The sequence below is a fragment of the Ochotona princeps genome, chromosome Y (genome assembly GCF_030435755.1).
Source record: "Ochotona princeps isolate mOchPri1 chromosome Y, mOchPri1.hap1, whole genome shotgun sequence".
NCBI lineage: Eukaryota > Metazoa > Chordata > Mammalia > Lagomorpha > Ochotonidae > Ochotona > Ochotona princeps.
In genome coordinates this window covers 229,022-252,047 of record NC_080866.1, presented here as the reverse complement: position 1 = coordinate 252,047, position 23,026 = coordinate 229,022, and the positions used below count along the sequence as shown (strand labels likewise).

At 36.6% G+C, this 23,026-nt stretch overlaps 1 protein-coding gene across 1 annotated transcript; it reads right to left on the bottom strand.

Annotated features, from left to right (window-relative positions):
* Nucleotides 1-1,507: 1,507 nt before the first annotated feature.
* LOC131478682 (probable ubiquitin carboxyl-terminal hydrolase FAF-X) lies at nucleotides 1,508-18,036 on the bottom strand. Its single transcript, XM_058659268.1, is given in 10 exon segments — nucleotides 1,508-1,600; nucleotides 1,688-1,908; nucleotides 2,227-2,412; nucleotides 6,278-6,407; nucleotides 7,187-7,412; nucleotides 7,990-8,113; nucleotides 9,437-10,187; nucleotides 13,133-13,274; nucleotides 15,902-16,075; nucleotides 18,017-18,036. Coding segments are annotated over 10 exon segments (2,067 nt in total).
* Nucleotides 18,037-23,026: the final 4,990 nt, after the last annotated feature.

Below are 23,026 nucleotides of genomic sequence, written 5' to 3'. Positions count from 1 at the left end.
AAATTTTAAAATACCAACTGTATGCATGTTACATAAATGATTATAGGTTCGGTTTTAATATTTTTTAACACACTGCAGTTGGTTTTGTAAAAAGGATTTATTTATTTCAGATTTGGGTGTGAGACCAAAAAAAAGAGTTCCTCTACTTGCTCATTCAGTCCCTAGATGGGTGAAATGGTGAGGTGTGAGCCAGGCTTAAGTCAGAAGCTTGGTGCTTCCTCTAGTCTGTCATATGATTGCAAGAACCTGGGCCATCTTTCACTGCTTTTCCTAGGCCATTAGTAGAGATCTGGTGTAGAAGGACATTGTGACCCTAGAAAGTCAACCAGTACAAGATTGCTACTGATAGGATAATATTTGCATGAGAACTGAGTGGATATCATTTGTGTAACTGATTGGACATCATTTCTATGAGAACAACTGAGTGGATAGCATGTGAATGAAAGCACTTGGTGGGATATACAAAACAGAAGAGCTCCAGACAAGGGTATAGAAACAATTGATGGGTTCCTTAGACAAGCTCAATACCTCCTCCTTTATCCTATGTGACCCTTGGTATATAAGAAGTCTGGTGGCCACTAATAATGCGGTAGCTATTGACCAGCAGTCTGCAGTCCACATGTGTTACTATAGGCTCCGTGTACCAAGTAATTGATGATGGACAGCTAGTGGTCTGGATCAGAAGCAGAAGAGAAGCTAGCACAGGAACTGGTGCCCATATAGGAAGATGGTATTATAGGAGATAAATTACTTATTAATTCCACAATGTCAACCTCTAAACACTGCTATGTTGAAACCTTAATTGCATATTCAGGTTTTTCCTTTGTTTACTGTAATGTCTAACGGAGAGCAGAATATGAAAATATTTACATATTTTCCTAACATAAATGTATGCTGAGATCATATTGCAAAAAAGTAAGGACATCAGATGAGCTGGACAGTAAATTTTATGCCATTATTTTCAAACGGAATTTTATTGTAGACCAATGCTGGAATATGTTTACAGGACTGTAAGCAGGACAATTTAAATACAAAAAAAAATTAGTAATGATTTCTCATATATCAGAATGTATAGGCTAAAGATTATTTATAAATTACTAAATATTTTCTACTGTAATTAATTGTAAAACATATTTAACACTATATAATTAAATACTTACGCAAAGCCAATGTATGCTAGTTTTCTTTCAAATGTAAAATAAAAACATTAAATGCAAGGAAAAACTAACAATAGATAAGAAATTGCAGTAGGAATTTTAAAAAGTATGGAAATAAAATTGTAATCTACTATTCCATATATATTAATACATAATATCACATAGGAATATGTTAATACAAAATTTTAATATAATATATAACATGAATAATTTATAATTACAATATAATATATATTATATATATTAATATAAACCATTAAAAAGAGCTAAAAAGGTGAGAATATTTTTGGCCCCTGACAGTTACTTTCAAGAAACTGAGAAACTAAAATAATATTGATAACAAGGAGTACCTACCTGTGAGTCTGCCAGGAATCTTCAATCAGTAAAATTTGCAGAAGTAGATCCAAACAGGGCCAAAGCTCACATGTATATGAATATGTAACCTAAAAATAGGTAAAACATTAATTTACTTACTGGAAGAAATACTGAAAAAAAAAAAAAAGACTTATAAATGTTTATTTTACTTTAACCTGCCAGAGAAGTTCACTGAGGACAGTAGATGAGAACTGAGGATTCTCCCAGCAGCAAAAACAAAGTAATTTGATGGTCTCCTCAGAATTACTACAGTCTTCAATAATTTTCTTTACATAACTCGTTCTCACAAATAAAATGTCTGCCACATTTTGCTGAATTGGCATTATGGGTTGTGATAAATTAGCGTCGCCAAAAGGATTAGGAAGAGGAGGATTACCTACAACAGATTTTTCATCAATGAAATGCCAATACATATTCGTCCCAATGCTATTTGAAATTATATTTCCTTAATACAATAAAAATTTACTAAATCACTAGATATTCTAAGATGATAAAATGCAAAATATAAATACTAAAACTGGAGACAACATATAAAAATGTTTATAATAATATTTATTTTATGTTAAGATGAAATATTCTAGATTTTATAAAATATTTTGGTTTTTTCATTTTAATGTCTTTAGAATTACTATGGGTAAGGTATTATATGACTCTCATTACTGAAAAATTAGAAACATGAAACATTCTACTTTACCGTTGATTCAAGATTGCATTCTTGATGAAACACTGCAGCAACGGATTAACTGAGACACCACTGAATATAACTTGCCTAATTCAGCATACTGATACTTGATTGGAGGACCTGGCCCTTCATCTAAAGAAACAAGCATAAAAGTAGCAGGTACACTCAACTTCAAAAGCTGTGTCTTTTCTGCCAGGCCTGTAAGGAGAAGAAAGTATAAATTTGGAATAGTGCATAAAAATACCAGGTGCACTCAACTTCAGATGGTCTTTTCTGCCATGCCTATAAAAAGAATGGAGAAAAGAAGGGCAAGAAGGTTAAGAAAGAATAGTGCTATGCAATTAGCAAAGTTGCATTCATTTTTTTTAAAAAGATTTATTTTTATTACAAAGTCAGATATACAGAGAGGCGGAGAGACAGAGAGGAAGATCTTCCGTCCGACGACTCACTCCCCAAGTGAGCCGCAACGGGCCGGTGCTGCGCCGATCCGATGCCAGGAGCCAGGAACCTCTTCCAGGTCTCCCACGCGGGTGCAGGGTCCCAAGGCTTTGGGCCGTCCTCGACTGCTTTCCCAGGACACAGGCAGGGAGAGGGATGGGAAGTGGAGCTGCTGGGATTAGAACCAGTGTCCACATGGTGTCCTAGTACGTTCAAGGCAAGGACTTTAGCCGCTAGGCCACGCCGCCGGGCCCCTCCACTGTACTTTTAATTTGTGCCACTGTATTCTTCATTTCTGATATAGCAGCTTTCGTCTGACTCATTTCCTGTGTGACAAATTCCTTGAATTTCTTGAACTCATGTATTATGTGCTTCTCATTGTTGATAAGAAGCTTTATAATAAGTGTTTTGAATTCTGTATCCCCCATTTTGTCAATGTCTTCCGCGGTTAACTCTGAGGTTGGCATAGGGTTTTGCTCCTTTACAGGGGAGTTTTCAGTAATATTCATTGTGCCTCTGTCTCTTCTTTTGCTGTTGGTCTTTGTACTTCTGGTTAGCAGAGTCTTCTCCCTGGGGCAGGTTTCTGAGCTGTGTCACCCACAGGTCTGCAGTTTGATTTTACTTACTGCAGTTGGTACACAACTGTTTGCTTGCAGCCTATTGTGCCACAACCTCCAACGAGTTCCAGGTCTGGGTTCTTATGTCAGATTTCCACCGTGGTCTCCACAGCCCCAGCTCTTGGCTCACCACTCTCCACCTCCTGTGATACCGTGCTGAGGCTGCACCGTTGTCTCTGCAACCTTTCTCCCACTTCCAGTTGGAGCAGGTCCCAGGATTAGGGAGACACCAGGTGTCGTATATAGCTAGGTTGTTGGTGGTGCTGATCTTGCCGGAACCTGTTGGACGTTAGGTCTGGGTGCCACACGGACCTATTTTGACCCCTATGAAGCCAAGGTCGATATTACTTTCCTGCAATTCACGGAACTCAGTGAGTTCTTGCGAGCTCAGCACGTTTGCAGTTCACTGTTGTCCCCTGCAGTCCTTAAGCTTTTGCCACAGTGTACAAAATGGTGCCTGACGTACCACTACTCGAGTTGTTGATCTGCTGGCCATCAGGTCTGTGGGCTACTCAGACCTGTCTTGGGTGGAACCTGTAGAATGCCACGCTGATGCAGTTCATTGAGTCAAAAGTGAGTTCACTCCCAGCTCAGCGTATGCTCAGTCCTTTCCCTTGCATTTGCCTCCTTAAGCCAAAAGGCTCCCAGTTCGGCTCTAGGGGGCTGACTGGGCTGTGAAATCCACCCTGTTCTCGCACTGCCCATCTGGGATCTGCTGCTCTGTCTCTGCTCCTGGTCAAATCAAACAGACCAGCAGGACGGGCAGTTCTTTGTCTGGGTTCACCTCCTAAGCTCCCAGTGAAAGTCCCTGGTTGCTGGTGGAGCTCCGGCTGCTGGTGGAGTTCAGATCGCCGTTAGCTGAATGCCGCTGGGGTATCAGTCACTGCAACACCACACCGTTGTGTCCGCTGCTTTCCTGTGTCTGTCAGTCTCCAGGTACCCTTCTGCTGTTGTTCTGTCCTCTCCTATTTCCTGGAATGTGCCCTCTGCTTCATCCTGATTAAATGTTTCTCTGTCCATTTAAACGTGTCCTTACCCTATTCTACCACCTTGATTCTCCTTTTTTACTTTTTTAAGGTTTATTTCATTTTTATATCTATTGAAGCCAGAGCCCACAGCCTCCCATGCATGTGGGTGAATGGTCCCACAGCTTTGGGCTATTCTCCCAGTTCTTTCCCAAGCTGCAACGAGGGAGCTGGATGGTATGTGGGGCCTCCAGGATTAGAACTGGTGTCTCCAACTGTCCCAGAGCCTATGAAACTGTCACATAATGCATAATAATTAATAAAAAAAAGTCAAAAAAAAAAAAAAGAATTGGTGTCGATATGGGATCCTGGCACATGCAAGGCGAGGAGTTTATCCTTTAGGCTACTGTGATAGGCCCCTAAAAGATCTTTCTTAATTTGATGTCACAACTCATTTTCTCATGTAGTTTGTCATTCTTTTAACTGAGGCTGTTAAGGTTTGATTTGTAGTTCTTTGTAGCTAAACATTCCTTTTTCATTACATAAATATTAACATCTATGGTTGTAGGGTGCTGACATATTAGCACCATTACATAAAAGTATTACAAGCAAATGCATTGTTTTACCTTTCTAAAATCCAAAAAATCCTGAAACCTGATATTACTCTCAGTTACAGTCATGCTGAAGAGAAATGTTAGAAATGAAAAAGGAGAAACTGTAGAATTTTTTTTCTGGGAAAAGATGAGCATATTAATAGTTGATTACCAAATTTACATGGGAAACTTCATAAAAATGTGTATGGTAATTTTTAATTTAAAAATATTTACTTTTTGTTATTGAAAGTCAGATTTGCAGAGAGAAAGATCTGTCATTGGTTAATTTATTCCCCAAGTGGCTGCAACAGCTGAAGCTGAGCTGATCTGAAGCCAGGAGCCAGGAGCTCTTCTGGGTCTCCCATGCAGGCGCAGGGTCCCAAGGCTTTGGGCCATCCTCCACTGCTTTCCCAGGCCACAAGCAGGGAGCTGGATGGGAAGTGGAGCAGCTGGGAGATGAATGGCTCCCATATGGAATCCCGGCATGCAAGGTGAAGATTTAGCCACTAGGCTATTGCTCTGGACCCTTTATGCTTTTTGAAAAGTTTGCACAAAACTGCCAAATGTCTGAATCAATTAAGCCTGTGTTCATTATTGAGACCTTAGATGAAAAGGCAGCAAATTAGCATTTTTGCATAATTGACGTGACACGTTTCACAAAATGTGAAGTTTTATTTCCTTTGCAAAATAAACCACTGAAATCACTTATATATCCATCAAATGGTATTCCATTTCTTTAAGAAAAAGTGACTTCATGTTTTATACAAGACTTTGAATCTCTGCAGTCTAGGCAGCAGTAAGCAAAATTTTAAACACTATCAAAACACAAAATGGCATTAGCATATTTTAGGAACACATGATGAAGTCTCTTTGGAAAAGATTTTAACAAGTAATGTGAGAAATATTGGATTGCTCTAAGAAGGATCTGTTGACAGTACTGAAAATTATATCATGTTTATTACACATTTTTAAGAGCAAAGTTTTGCAAATGTTATCCATGTACATTAACATTAAGATTTAGATGCACAGTAATTTTTAATTTATTAGTACTATTAATTTCATAATTATTGATGATTAATTGATCATTAATACATAACAGTATTAATAATTTAAGTTCAGTTTCTTTAAAAATACCTTTACAAATAAATTCTGAAACTGGTCAGAACCATAATTATTTGAGATACTTTTAGTAAGTAGCACTGAGGAAATAAAAACCTGAATGAGAAACAGAGTTTTACTTTAAATATTGTCAGAAAAAAATATAGCTATTTAAATTACAGTTCAAGATGAGAAGCAGCACTAAAAAGTTAAAACAAAAAATTTTTAGTATGCTTTAATATGACTATGGAATATGTTTCAATTTTAGAGCAAATTATCTCATCACCTGATCACACTGGTTTCCATCATTTAATTTATAACTATAAATTAACAGAATTATGTAATTCCTTACCTAGATTGGCATACATCACAAACAAATTGAAATACTGCTGTAAATGATGTCCATTTTCTGAAACTTCCCTTCTTAGGAGATTTAGTACTGCTCTTAGTAAATGATCACTCAAACTCAAGTTACAACATTCCTGTAGGAGTAAAATATTCATTATTTTGCTAACAATACCAAACAGAAACAGCGTAATTCTTTTTACACAAAAAAGTCTTAGGGCACCAGTATTGTGGTTCAAATAGCTAATCTTCCATCTTGCAGTGTTGTAATCCCATAAGGACACTAGTCCATGTTCCAGCTATTCCATTTCCCATCCAGCTTCCCTGCTTGTGGCCTGAAAGAGCAGTGGTTGATGGGTCAGTCGTGGAACCCTGCACCTGTGTGTGAGACCTGAAAGAGGAAGCTTCTAGCTCCTGGTTTTGGATCAGTTCAGCTCTGGTCATTGTGGCCACTTGGGGAGTGAACCCTCAGAAGGAAGATCTGTTTTTCCATCTTTCCTCCATCTGTAAATCTAACTTTCCAAGAAAAATAAATAAATTTTTATAAAATATATTTTAAAATTCTTTTATTGTGCTTATCAAAATGGCAAGAAACAAGTGCTTTTTCTTTTTAAAAGAGAACAAGGAATTGTGACAAACTTCATTGTATATCCTTGCAGCTATTGCAACTGTAAAAATCTACAAGATTCTCTGTATTAAAGTTATTCAACAAAGGGTTAAAGTTAAGCTTCAATACATTAAAATCAAGGAAAAAAATCTACTTAGGTATAAGGTGAAGTATCAAATTACCTATAATAAAGTACACATTTTCATACGGATTTTAATGGTACAAGACCATATGTTAGTTTATCCGAACTTGTAAAATACAAAATTTATTTCTAGATATTTAATATCTAATAGGAAACTACATAATTACCTGACTACAAGGTCCTGGAGATGCAAAGGTCGAAGGACAATAACCATCTTGCAAGGAAAAATGTGCAATAAATACTATAAGCTTTGCAAACGTGCTCCTGACTTCTGCACTAGGGCACTCCAAAAGATATTCAGAGAAACGATTTGACACACTGAAAAGTATGTTATGCACAAACCAAAAACGTACATTCTTGCTGTGACGGAGGAGAATGCACAGGACATTACACCTGCAACAGAAATACTAATTCAATATCACTTTGTATCAATCTACTGGTTTTCATTACTTTAGGGAATAGACATTTCAAGACAAACAATAAGGATGTCCTAACAATGAAGGCTTATGATTGCTTCTAGCAGAAATATCTAATGAATGACAAGCCCTCTGTTTCAGTAACAAAATGAGTGAAATGAGAATATGTAAGCTGCCTGTGAAACTTTTGGTAATTTTTTCAAAGTAGAGTAACATCTCCAAATATAAATAAGACTTAGCTGTTAAGCCAAGATATGTAATATGTCATCTGAATTCAGTTAACAGTAACTTATGGCATATCATTGTAACAAATTTTTAACTTTTAAATCTCATATGAATTTACTAAAAGCTAATACTTTCACAAAGTTAGATGTCTAAATTTGGTCATGTTGAATTTAGTAGTTTGATTGTAGCAGGATTTTTGTGTTTAATACTAATATGAGCATTTAACTGGATTTCTGAAATTTAAAATGATAGAAAAACAAATCATGTTGTATAATAAACCGTCAAAACTAACTATAAAGACAACACAAATCAAATCCAGAGCCATGTACCAGTCACTGGCAGGTCCTCGGACAATCTTCTTGGTGTGAAATCCAGTGGTAAACAGGAATCTAGCGGCAAGCTGAATGCTAATCATAGTGATTTCTTCTGCTTCAGGTAACAGGTGATCTTGTCCTTTGAAAGAGAAGTACCAACATAATTTATTTTCAAATTTCCTATCAAATAAAATCTGGGATAGTGTTATGGCACAGCAGATAAAGCTGCTACTTCCAATACTGTCAGCCCATGTTGCAGTGCCAGTTTCAATTTCTGAACCAACTTCCTGCTTATACACCCGGGAATAGAGCGGAAGATGACTGAAGTGTTTGGACTGGCCCAGGTCTGGTTGTTGCAACCGTTTTTTAGAAAGATCTGCTTCACAAACCCTTTAAGTAAATAAGAATCCAGTAAATCTTTAGTTAGTTCAAAGTAAGCATAGTGGATATATGTGTGTGTGTATATTTATGTAAACTTTACTTATTCTTACTGGAAAGTCAGGTTTACAGAGAAGGCGAGACATAGTGAAAGGTCTTCTGTCCGAGTGGCTGCAACAGCTGAGGTGAGCCAATTCGAAGCCAGGAGCTTCTTCTAGGTCCTCCAAGTGGGTTCAGGGTTTGGACTTTCCCAGTCCAGTTTGGACTGTCCTTGACTGCTTTCGCAGGCTACAGCAGGGAGCTGGATGGGAAGTAGAGCAGCTGGGACACAAACTGGCACCCATATGGGATTTTGCCACTTGTGAGGTAAGGAGTTAGCCACCAGGCTACCACACTGGGCTCGCACAGTGAATATTAACAACCTACTAAGTCAGCTATAAAATGGAAGCTTTTATTGAAAAAAATACAACAAATCAAAGCTCTTCTATCTAAGTATTAAGGCTGCTGTTCAAATGAACAAATGCCTTAAATTGTTTACTTTAAAGCAATTAGAACCGGGCCCGGCGGCGTGGCCTAGCAGCTAAAGTCCTCACCTTGAACGTGCCAGGATCCCATATGGGCGCCGGTTCTAATCCCGGCAGCTCCACTTCCCATCCAGCTCCCTGCTTGTGGCCTGGGAAAGCAGTCGAGGACGGCCCAATGCTTTGGGACCCTGTACCCGTGTGGGAGACCCGGAAGAGATTCCTGGCTCCCAGCTTTCGATCAGCGCAGCACTGGCTGTTGCGGCTCACTTGGGGAGTGAATCATCGGACGGAAGATCTTCCTCTCTGTCTCTCCTCCTCTCTGTATATCTGACTTTGTAATAAAATAAATAAATCTTTAAAAAAAAAAACCAATTAGAACCAGGAGCAGGCTGCTAGCCCAGAACAGTGAAAAAAAAGTGGTGACTCATTACACGAACCTTGAATCATAATTCAACAAAAAGATGCAAATTGAAGAAACAGCTGTAAAACAGATTTTGATATCTACTCAGAACCTACATGTAAAACAATACTTTATCAATAAGCAAATTCCAGAAACTCACCTGGACCAGGATTTAAGTAAACACTGTTACATGTAAGCAGCTTTTTCACAAACTGAAAATACTCTAAACTATATTGCATTTGATTATGCATGAACTGCACATTTTGCTTCCGTACATTCCTCTCAATAGCTGGCGACATAATTATCTGATGGGGTCTTGTAATAGTCAGATGTGATATATATCTTATCATCTCTGTATCTTCACCTATTGTGTCCATTCTTTCATAAAAAAGTATATATGCATTCCACCATCTTTTCTGTCTCCTATATGACATACATTTCATCATATGATCAGGTGCTTCTCCCATGTATTCTCCACCAAAACACTGACTTTTCATTTCTTCATCATCATCCATTTTGCATTCCGTTACATCTCCATCATCAAATTTATACCAGTGTTCTTTCTGCATGTCTTTATTATTTCTTTGAATGATGTATGAATAATAATGTCCACCACTTGCTTGACCACTGTGTACCAGCACACCCACCAGTCTGTATTTTGTGCTTCTTACTGTCTGATTTTCAAACTGCTCATTCTGTTTAATCAACTGACTCTCTGGACTCATATTATCTCCTTCTAGTTTTGCAACACCTGCAACTGTGTAAGGTTCCATGTCTAGCTCACGTGGAAATTCAAAATAATCATTGAATTTGATTGCGCATTGTTTTTCCCAATCATAGTCAAATCTTTTCAGTTGGATAGCAAGCACAGCAGGTAATTTTTTAATTAGCAAGCGCTTTACTGTGTCAACCTGTAGTAGGCAAAATGCACATGCATGTTATCTTGTAATCCAAATAAAATTTAAAAAATATAATGTTTTCAACCAATTTAGATTCACTTAAAGCTTAATAACAGCACTACAGTAATTTCATTGTAACAGACTTTTAAACAATGGTTAGCAAGACCAAAACAAAATCTCGGTGGATAGAACCAATAGACATTGAGAGTGTGACATCATCCTTGGATTGGTGAAATCGGCAGCATTTCAGAACTATCTAAACCACTTGGACAGAACCCTCGGAATATGTGCACATTGAAACTCTGGGTTGATATGAGGTGGCAGTTTCTCATCCCTGGGTACTGGGTACTGGAACATTGCAGAGTTGTAAGTGGTATTTCCCATTGTTTCTCCCCTTACTCCAGGAACAAAAAGAACAAATAGAAAATTGGGAAGCAATGAATTTCCACAAGTTCCCCTAAACTCTGATCCTTCCCACCACGATCAACCATGTAATCATTATTAAAAAAAAATGGTTACCAAAATTAGAACCACACAAGTAGCCTTTCATTTTTGCAAATTGCAACAACCAGTTTTATACACAGAGAGCGCTATTGAATGTTTGGGTCCATTTGGCCCCCAAAATCCTGAATGTCATTTTATTTGATGTTTACTTTCTTTTTTATTAATTATTTTGCATTGTGTGACAGTTTCATAGGCTCTGGGAATCCCCCCACCCCTCCCCCTCCCCTCCCCCGGTGGATTCCTCCTATTGATGCAGTATTACAGTTCAAATTCAATCAAGATTCTTTCCTTGCAAACATATATTAAGCATGGAGTCCAGCTACTTATTGTCCGGATGGGTTGAACAGTTTCTTGGGGAGACCATTTCTGGTCCAAAGTCAGAGCTGGTAGAATATCATCCCAGTCTACTTTTTTTTTTAAATTATTCACTTAAAAGGCAGAGTTACAGAAAAGGGAAAGAAAAGAGGGAAACAAAATTTCCATCCACAGGTTGACTCAATGTTCAGGCTAGGAAAAGCCAAAGTCCACGGGTGGATATTCCACTTGGGTTTCCCGCATGAGTGCAGGGGCACAATGATTGGGATAATTTTCTACTCTTTCCTGGCACTTTACCAGTAGCTAAATTTGAATGGGAACAGCCTGGCTTGAGCAGGCATCCTTACGTGATGCTGGAGTCATGGGCAAGGCACCAGCTTAACAACAATAGCTCTTTCAAGCTCAGCTGAGATTCCCCCATTGCAAGCATAAACCAAACACAGAGTCCAGCATCTTATTGTCCAATCAAGTTCAACGGTTTCTTAGGTATACCCTCTCTGGTCTGAAGACAGAGCCAGCAGAGTATCATCCCGATCAATTAAAAGCTCCAACATACCATCAGCAAAAATTCACATTATTATGGAATTAATTGACATAGTAATGAGTAACCAATATGTTAAAAGTAAATGCGGGTTCCCAGCCACCTTCTGTGACCACCTCACCTATACTTCAATTTTAGTTTATACACAACATATAACATTCAAAACATAACATGTTATACATAACATCATATCATCTTAAATCAAGGCAAACATGTGGTATTTAACCTTTTGGGATTGGCTCATTTCCCTTAGCATTATGGTTTCCAGTTTGGCCCATTTGGCCACAAAGAACTGCATTTTGTTTTTTTTAATAGCTGAGTAGTATTCCATGGAGTAGATGAACCATAGCTTTCTTATCCAATCCTCTGCTGATGGGTGTGGGGAGGGGTGGGGGTATCCCAGTAGCTATGAAACTGTGTCACATAATACCATGTAATTAAATAAAATAAAAAAATAAATATATCTTGACAAAACAAAACAAAACAAAACAAAAGAACAATAGCTCTTTGATATGTAACTTTATACATAAATAGAACTGGCTGTAAGTAAACTGAAAAAATTTAAGCCTTTTAATAAGAAGGCTAACATTTGTGTCAGATACTAGGTAATTACAGTAGGTGCTGAATCTATATTAATCTTCAACGTCCTGTGATAAACACTAGCTCCTACTTTAATTTAAAAGATATAAATTAAGAGTGTCAGAAAAATCTGCAGAGCCTTATGTGGCAGTCACTAAGCCTTCCACATGCCAATATAGCAAGTGTTTAGGTTAAAAAGTAAAAGCAACTTGGAGAGTAGTGAACCAAGAAAGTTTATTTATATTGTATACTGACTTCAAACCCTTGCAGTTTGTTCACCTCACAAACTAAATGCCCAGAGATAATATAAAATTAGTTGACTGCTTAAAAATCAACCTACAACAATATATAATTAGCAAACTTCTTAGATTTTAAGTGTGATACTCATTCATAAAAAATTAGGAAGAATGCTTTCAATAGTGTTTCCAATTTTAGAAGTGAGGTAGCAATTTATTTTAGAGCAAAGATGCAAACTTTACAAACCCCAGCAGTATACTTATTTCCTGACAAATCATTAAACAAATCACTAAACTAAGCCAGTTGTTAGGTTGACTATCCTTTTGGTTATCATTACAATAAAGTAGAGACAACTCAGATAGTAATTTTGAGAGGAGCATGAACTAGTTTGCTGCTTTCTAGTGCTATTAAGTGATTATTTTTTTAAAACCTAAAATGCATGAGGCCAGTACAATGATTCGTTGGCTAATCCTCCCCTAGTAAAGCACCAGCACCCCATATAATCTCTGGTTCTAATCGGCAGCTCCACTTCCCATCCAGCTCCCTGCTTGTGGCCTGGGAAAGCAGTGGAGGACGGCCCAAAGCCTTGGGACCCTGCACCCGTGTGGGAGACCTGGAAGAGGCTCCTGGTTCCTGTCTTTGGATCGGCTCAGCTCTGGACATTGTGGCCACCTAGGGAGTGAACGAGGGAATGGAACATGTTTGTCTTTCCTTCTCTCTCTAAATATGCCTGTCAAATAAAAATAAATCTTTAAGAAAAATACCCCTGTTTAACACATACCTTTTTATCACATTTTTCACAACAATATGCATTTGCACCTTCTAATAAATCTCCTTTGATATACTGCTCCAAAGAATCCAGAAGATTTTGGTGATTCCTGATGTCTACATTCAAAGTCGTAAAAGATTCTTCACACTCGTATCTTAAAGAAATTATTTAAGATACAATTAAAAGTTTATTCTTAAGGCTTCTGTATGTTGCCTTTAGTTGTGAATGTGATAAAAATGTATATTTTCAGCATTTATTATGTTTTTAATGCAAGAATGATTTAGGGTTCTTTATTTTGATTATATATATATTTGCTTACTAATATATATAATTTCTGATGACATATGCTATAAATTAGTAAATGAAAAGAAGAGCTTACAATTCTTAAACCATCAAATCTATTCAACCTTTTTCTTGCATATTTTTGCATATTTGGCGAAATGCTGTCAGATGTGAAGCATTAGTGGAATACTAATAGGAAAAACCTTACACATAAAAACTAAGTCAAGAAAAACCATATAAATAAATTCACTTACATATTACATATTCAGCCAGCTGGAATGAAATCATAAACTAACTCACAAAGGAAAAAAAAGATATCTTAAAGAAAATATATCAGTTAAAGACTATAGGAAAATATATTCTAAACAGTAATGAACTGTAACAGGTATGGAACTCAAGTAATCTTCCTATTACCTAATGATACAAGTGCTTCTGAGATCTCTGGGTAAATTTTACTTAGTATAATAAACCATTACTTTTCAAAAGAGACCAAAGCATAAGCAACTTGGTGATCAAAAAATGCCAAACGCTTTTTACTGTATACTACTTGATGAAAAAAAGGTTTTTAGACAGGCCCAAAGCAGGCTAAAATAAGCGAATAATAAGTATCTTTCTTTAGTTAAGAATGAATGGGTAGAAAAGCACTGTGGCATAAGGCTGCCTACAGTGCCCACAACCCATAATGACACTGGTTTTGAACTTCCTATCCAGTTCCCTGCTAAAGGCCTGGTAAAACAGGAGGGTGGTCTAAGTCCTTGAGACCCTCTTACCCATATGGGAGACCTGGAACAATTTCCAGAGTCCTGACTTCAAACCAGCCTATCTCTGATTGTTACAGCCATTTAGTGTCGGCAAAGCGCGCGTCACCGTGTACCCCAAGTCGAGCGGAGGGACTAGGGTTACAAAGAAGACAACACGCACTTGGTCACTTGTGCAAAGAGAATGACGCTTTATTGAACTCTAGCCTGCCTTTTATATTCTCTGGTTCCTCCCAGTATTTTTCCAAAGCTCAAGCAACTCCTAAGACCCCTCCGTCCCCTGGGGGCATCTGGAAAAAGGGGAAGAAGGGAAGCAGGAACCTGTGGTCAAGCCAGGGCTAAATGTATCAGGCCAAGATTGCGCATGCTGTTACCCCTTAGAAACAAGCTAAGCAGTGGTGTTAACACTTGGGAGACTGGCCCCTACAATTTAAGGTGAAAAGATCTCTCTGTATGTCTCTTTCTTTCTGAAAATATTTCAAATACATAAAACAATAATAAAACATAAAGTAAAGTGGCTTCATGGGATGCTGGCATCCCATAAAATGCCACAGCTGCAATCTAGCTCCCTTTTAATGCATCTGAGCAGCAGCAGAAGATGGCCAACTCCTTGTTCCCACCCTCGCCTCCTAGATGGTAGATCCTGGAAGAGATCCTGCTGGATTCTGGCTTTGGACTAAGAGCTCCAGCCATTTGGCCACTTAGGAAGTGAACCAACAGATACAATCACTCTTAAAGTTTGTGTTTTAAACGAACAAACAAATCTTAAAAACAGTGGTATTCTAACATGACAAAAAATATAGATTAAAAAACAATGATATAACTCGATAAACATTACTTGTTAAGCAATATTACTTTTTATCCCAAATTATTTCCACTTACTTATTTATGTCCAGTGTTTATATAATGACTGATTGTAGAAAACATTCTCTTAATGCATTTTTGCACATTAAGCTTTACATAAATAAAAAGTAAATATTATATAAATAAAAAAAGGCTAAGCTTCAAAATAAAGCTTCCACAAAGCAAGTAGAAACTGTCTTTTCTGGGCCAATATAATTGAGTTATTTATTTACTAATCATCTTAATAGATAATTTCTTTTTCTTAGATTTCCTTTTTAGTATATCTTCCATGTGTTGCTTCACTCTCCAAAGGCTGAAACACCTGGTTGCTGGACCAGGTTTTTGTCAGGATCCAGGCACTCTATCAAGGTTCCCTATATGGATTTCCCAGGGAATTAGCACAGCTGGAGGGAAAGTATGTTAACAAACATTCTGATATGCGATGTCACTATTGTAGGTAAAGGCTTAACCTGTCTACTGCAAAGTTGTCCCCTTATTTACTCTTGATAGATTGCTTTATGTAACATACCCCAAGAATTAGCCAAGGCATTTCAAATGAATGAGAAATGAGTCTGGCACATTAGCCTAGTAACCTAAAGTCCTTGCCTTGCATGCACCAGGATCCCACATGGGCAGCAGTTTTATTCCCTGCGCTCCACTTTCCATCCAGCTCCATGCTTATGACCTTGTGAAAAGCAGTCAAGGTTGGCCCAAAGCCACTTGGAGAGTAGCCCCATTCTATTTTGCTGTAAGTCTAATAATATTAATTTTAGTTATGCTATTTTCTGAAAAGATGAAAGCATACACTAAAAATATAATTAAATATATTCCTTTATCCTATTCTCTGAAAATATTAATCAAAAGCATAGACTTAAAACAATTAAATATTAACATTTACCTATGTGGGCAGCCTTGGCAAATCTTCTGATCAGCAAAGGAGCCTCCCAGGACTTCACTTAGTATAGCAGGATGGCCTAAAGCTTTTAATGCTTCATCCAAACTGTCCACCAAAGAATTAAAAAACTCTAAAGCATCATGTTGTTCACGGAGATTAACAGGTTCACCCCAAAGTCTGAGAAATAAATGAAGATATATAACATAGCCTTAGAATACACATACATCATGTACTACCAGAAAAGATAGTACAAAGTGAGATATTACCTCAAAAAATGAAATAAAATATGCACTGTGTACAGACTTGCACAAAAAAGTAAAGTTCGTAGTAGAAATGATTTTATATGGTAGAAGTTACCATAACTTGTTGGTGTGACAATAATTTTATGCTATCTAAATGAATTTAAAGTTTAATCCCAACTGTGTGTATATAAAATGAGGGCTGATGCTGAGGGAGGGAGTGAGAGAAAGAATTTCAGGCTGAAAAACATTTGATGGTTTATCCATTCATCTGTTGCGTTGTTTCCATTTTAGCTATTTTAAATGCCTACACTTAACACAAACGCTGCTTGCCATTCTTTAAGGCTATACTACTATTAAGTCAAGTTTTGATTTTTAATCTTTTCAGGAAATGTTAACCTGTTTTTCTACGGTAGCTGTAAAACTTTCCTCATTCACACCATTTTAACAGCTGTTACAGTGGTATTTCATAAAGAGTGAATGCTGTTAAAATCCCTATGTCCTTGGTTAGGATTATTCCTAAGTATTTAATTATTCTTGATGCAACTATAAATGTGATTGCTTAAAATAAAAAAAGAACTTCAGCAGAAAAATTAAATGCTTAAGTTAATCTATATATGAACTCATTTGAAAATCTGACATAAGGATGATTGCTTAAATATTGAAACATCGAAACAGGTCATTATCAAAATAAAGAATTCATATGCCAAAAAAGTGATATTTCAGTGGGTGCCCTGCAAGATTGTGTCTAGTCATGGGCATGTCAAGCAACATGTCTTAACATATCATCTCAGGTTAATTTCTATTTGCTTCTGTAGAAATTTTCCTTTGATTGCAAGCTGTTTATCACAATCTGTAGAATGGTATTACTAATTTTACCCAATTAGTAGAACTAATTGTAACCAATTCTGTGACTAAAAACACAAGATGTGTGGGCTTATTAGGTAACAGTTAACTAATACATGTAAAGGTAATAGTTAACTAATATACATAAAAGTGACAAAAGATTTTTTTGTTTGTTTTTTACATTTCTAATTAAACCATAGAACTTTCACATCAACAGCCTTTCCTCTTTGCAACTCTCGTCCGGATTCTCTTCCTTCTTGGGCTTTAACACTTGATGTGGTAGCTCCTCATTTGTATTTGTCCAGCTGGGGACTGTCTGGTAATTGAAGGATATTCCGCCGTCTGTTGTAATATTCCAAATGCTTGGGTTTGTCCTCTAGTTCTCAAATTTACCTGCTAGTTTGACATTTTTTAAAGTTTTATGGTCATACATAACATAAGGTTCAGCTGAGTCTTAGAGCTTTTACATCTTCAGCTTATACCAATATTCAATGTGATTTTCATTTTGTTTTTCTGACTTAAGGTGAAATAATCTAATTAAAAACATTTTTTTGTCTTTTGTTTTTACTGCTCTCCTTTTCGTTAGCTTCTACATTTTTGTCCTCAGCTGCTTTAGCTCTATTCCTGTTTCTGAGGTTTGGATTTTTTCTGTTAGGGCTTCCCTTTCCTTATCTGGTATCAAAGGCTACTTCCTATTCTCAAACACTGCCAAATCAGAAAATCATCCCGTGTCTAGACAAGGCTATGGGGTTTATGTGAGCCTGGAACTCAAAGAAGTTCAGTGGATCACTTGCACAAATCTCTGACAGGTTTAGTTTTGGTGATACTCTTCCTCCGGTGGCACCAGGTTCTGGCATCTAACACTACTCAGGAACATTCTACATTTGTTGCAATTGGCTTAGTTTCTTAGTATTTGGGGGGCGTAGGGATGATATTACAGGTCTCTTGTGATTCCGCGTAAAATTTAGAAAGTGATTCTATGCATTTGCAAAAATTTACTGAGGTTTTTCATAAAAATTGTGTTAAAACATACCTCTCTGAAAGTACTGACATCTTAGCAAATATTATGAAAAAACATTTATTTGAGAGGCAATTATATACAGACACAATAAGCTCAAATCTGCCGATTTCACTCTCAAAATGGCTGTAACAGCCAGGACTGGACCAGTCCAAAGCAAGCAGTGAAAAGCTTCCAAAGTCTGTTACACGGGTAGCACGCTCATAAGGACCCAGATCTTCCTTTGCTCCCCAAGATAACTTAGCAGCAAATTAAATGGCACGTAAGTAATGAAGTATGGCATCCACATAGAAATCTAGAGGATCAAATGTCTGCTGTGTGCTTACACAGGAGCTTCTTCCAGGTTTCCCCATATCGGTCTGGGCCCAGGCGCTTGGACCGTTCTCTGCTGTTTAGCCATGTACATTAGTAAGCAGCTGGATTACAAGTGGAATATCCATGACTTGAACCTGAGCACATATGATGTGGTATGCTGGCATTGTAGATGATGGCTTAAAGCTGTATAACAGAATGCCAGACAAACACATCCTTCATACAAAACAAACAAACAAACCAAAAAAACACAAAACAGGTGTATTCGGGGGCAAGGAATATGCCTTTACTATTTCACATATGTAAGATCATGTTATGTGTTAACAGATATTCCACTTAAGCTTTCCAGATCAGATGTCTATTTTTCCCATTTGCTTAATGGGCTCTGATTATAACTGCCAGTAATACACTGAATAGAAATGGTAAAAATTATACTTCGTTGTTGATCTCCAATCCCTACTCTTTCAATGGTGAAGATTGTTTGTTTTTGACTTTTTGCCCTTTTTTTGAGGAGTATTTCTTCTAATGTTGATTAACATTCAGTTTCTCTACTTTTGACAGTAGAAACGTATTTTGCGCATTCCTGAGAGTACTGTGCACTGTTCCTCCTAATCCTTTCACATATTAATCAGTTTTTACCTAAATAAGGTGAGTGTCAAGTATGTCCAAAGTTACTGGGTCATTATTTCTAGACTTTCTAAATGGATACAACCTGGAAACAGGTATATATAAGCTAACTTATATGTAAGCACATGTATGCTGATTGCTCTAATTCTATTAGCATCTGTATTTTTAACAGAATAACTAAATGCATCAGAAGTTTGTTTTTCACAGTGTTTGTTGAAACAATCTGCCTTTTCTTTCATGACATTTCTTTTTCCAAAAGGTAGCAAAGTTAAGTGTGATTTACCCATTCCTGGTAAGTATCTTATAACTGCAGAATTGACAACCCTGTAACCACTTTATACATTTTAACTTTTTTATTTTCTCTTATGTCTAGTCAAAATACTGTTTTCTAAGATGACTTTAGTTGCTTCTTTCAATTTTTATTTTATTTATGATTGCAGGTTTTGCTTTTTCCAGGCTTTGAATTCAATTTTTTCTAAAACACCTGTGATAACCGTGAAATCAAATGAAGAAGTTTTAGTTGCACATAGTAGGAGTAGTTGAGCTTCTGTATCTATGAACTTCTCATACTTGGAGTCAATCACATTAAAAATGAAACATGTGCACTGGATAGGTACAGTTTTCTTATCATTAATCCGTAAGCAACATTAAAATTTGCATAGCATTTAGTTTATAATAAGTAACATAAGTAATCATGAAATGGCATGGTATACAGAGGGAAGTGCATAGATCATAAAGTACTACAGAATGGACATGCCTACATGCAGATAATAGTATCTATGGTTATTCTTGGTTTATCTTATGAAAAATCAGCGAATTATCAGAAATAGTATATCTCCTATTCCATTCTCTGAGCTGCACCATCTAGCAAACTACCCAGCTTTTAAAATACTGTATTTAGAACAAATCCCAATCTTAATCGTAGTTCTCGAGTCTTGTACTTATGATTGAGTATACTTAGTTACACACAATTTTATTATATTTGTATTCCTTAGAACAAAGTAAGCATAGTTAAGATAGCAAAAGGATCTTTGAAACTTGTTTGTAAACCACTCTATCTCCAGCTTCTGTCACATCTAACCCTGGCTTTCCTCTATGATAGAATGTAAAGGGAATGATCAAGTATTCAGTACATAACCTTTTGTGATGATGTTTCTTTTTTTTGTTGTTATTTTTTTCTTTTCTGATGATGTTTCAATCAGTATAACACTATGCATATTTAAATTGTTAGAGGTGTGAGAAGTCCTTTATTTTTTTGTAATGATATGTGTATACCTATTTGTTTAAATTGGTCAGTACTTAAACAAATCAAATGTGCTGTTTCTAGTTTGGGGTTATTATAACTACTGCTACCAGCTTCCCTTTTTATGTAATCAACAGTAACATGAGTGAAGTAGCCGGGCTATATGTTAACTACTACACATCTATTCTATTAAGACCAATGAGTTCCACAAAGTCAGAGGATACCAAAAGCAACACATATCAATGTGGATACAGCAAGTACTTGTATTGCTAAATTAAGCTTCAGTTTGGAAGCAGAGTTTTAAAAGTTGAGAATGACCCACAAAATGATGGTTTCATGATAAAAGAAATAATGAAATAGAATGAAAAGAAAAAAAACAGGTAAATATGTCTTCAAAATTTAGAAGTTTATACATTAAAGGTTAACATAAATATATGAAATGACAATCAAAAAAATAAAACAAATATTCCTGAATTTTTATTTTAGTAGGGCTCTAGATTCACACAAATGCACAAATAAAAGACTTGTTCTTCCAATTTAGTAGATATTTGAAAAGCACAAATGGTCAACAAATACATGACAAGATGTTTGACAGGAAGAAAAATGGATCAAATTCATGAGACATAATTCAAACTATTTACTTGGGTTAAAATAAAAATTATGGGAAGATAGAAGATTTTGGTGTTAATATAAATTGTAACCCTCTCTAATTTGCCAATAGAAAATTAGAATGCTACAGGGGATGAAGTATATTACTGCTCTTCAAAAAGTGAAAAGCAGAATTCTGTATCCCAGCAATTGCACTACCATGTGTACAAAAAGAAATCTACTCACTTAAACTCTATATGTGCTATAAAGAATATATTACAGGGGCTCTATCAGGAAAAATGAATACCACCTACATCTTCATCAAATAAGTGAATGGGAAAACAACATATAATTCACCCACATAATTAAACACCATGTAAGTGAAATATGAAAACATTAGCTTTAGTCAAAAATGCTGGACATGAAAGGGCACATATTATATTTTTATGTTTAATACAATATTATAAATAAGTGCACTCAAATTATGACAAAAGTAGTTTTTAGATGCAAAGCTTAAAGGTAGGGTTGGCTCTCTTTCCCTGTTATAGAACAAAAGGAAATCAATGGTTCATGAGTTTGCATCCTTGTTAACTATGTGAACATTAAAAATAAAAATTTTAAAAGTTGGTACAAGGGAACAATTCTTTAACGTGCATGGGGGGATTTCTTTTTGGGTAACAGAAATGTGAATGATTGTACAAATATTCTGAATGTACTAACATGACATCGAAATATACCTGTCAATGTGACAAAGGAAAAAGCTTAAATGAATTTTATTAAGACATTCTTATGTTGAGAGGGTAGGTAATAGAAACATTATTGACAAAAAATCTGAGTTCTACTATTACATGGAGGGAATGACTGAAAAGATAAAATATGTTTTTAGAATATATTATAGTCTAATATGGTTAAAATTAAATGTATAAACGTACATTAAAATAAGCAACTGATATAGCAATATGTTATGAAAATGTAGCTATTGCATATTATGTTTGGATTTTCTAATGTGAATAATCACAAATTATGTAATTATCAGTCAAACATACAGAAACAGAAATACATATATATATGAATGAAACACTTCAATGTAAAAACAAAACACTAAGAGTACTCTGAATGAATAAAAAACAGAATACTGGAAGGGAGACAAGGCCTAACTCAGGGAATAAAAACAATTGAAGGCATAGCAAAGTAAACAACATGTTTCACATGAGAAGAAAGAAATATGTATAAATCATTCTAATCAAGCTAACTAACATGTTAGCTTGTTGAATTTACCAGTTTACATTGGGATACTGCAGTGATTGCTGCAGAGTAAGTCTGTGATGTTTTAATAAATAAAATCAACAAATAAGGGAAAGTTCTGTGATCACCTGCCTCTTAATTATCTGAGAGGTACGCTACAAGAAAACATAAACTCCTATAAATGAACGCACCCTTTTTCTATGTAATGACAAGCTGTGTTGGTGTGTTGTAATATTTTGGCAGTGTGTATGACCTATAGAATTGCATCATAAAATGAAAAAAAAAAGGATCTGTATGATATTTACTTGCCCTTGAAAAAGGAAGTGAACAAAGTAAAATAAAAATGCACTTTGGGAAAAAATGTGGTTTGGATTGTTAAAACCTAATGTGTTCCAACTTAGTTTACCCAGCCAATTTAGAAAGATTCTGTGGACTTACACAATTCATTTTTTAAAAAAAGATTTATTTAACTTTTTTTTGGAAAAGCGGATATACAGAGAGGAAAACAGACAGAAAGGAAGATCTTCCGCCTGATGGTACACTCCCCAAGTGACCAGAATGGCTACAGCTGAGCTGATCAGAAGCCAGGAGCCAGGAACCAGGAACCTTCTTCCAGGTCTCCCACACGGGTGCAGGGTCCCAATGCTTTGGGCCGTCCTTGACTGCTTTCCCAGGCCACAAGCAGGGAGCTGGAGCGGAAGTGGAGCTGCCGGGATTAGAACCGGCGCCCATATGGGATCCCGGGGCGTTCAAGGCGAGGACTTCAGCCGCTAGGCCACGCCGCCGGGCCCCCAGAATTCATTTTTAAATCCTAACATACTCAGAGTGGAGCAGGGGGACAGGAGGAGGCTTGTATCCCAACCCTGGAGACTCTCGGATCCTCACCAAGGACTATCAGCACGGGCACCAAGGACTACATCCCAACTGCCAAGGAGACCACGGGGAATTGGAGTGCCCTCGGAGGCCGAGAACTCTGAGGTCACCCACTCCCATTTGAATCTTCCACACGG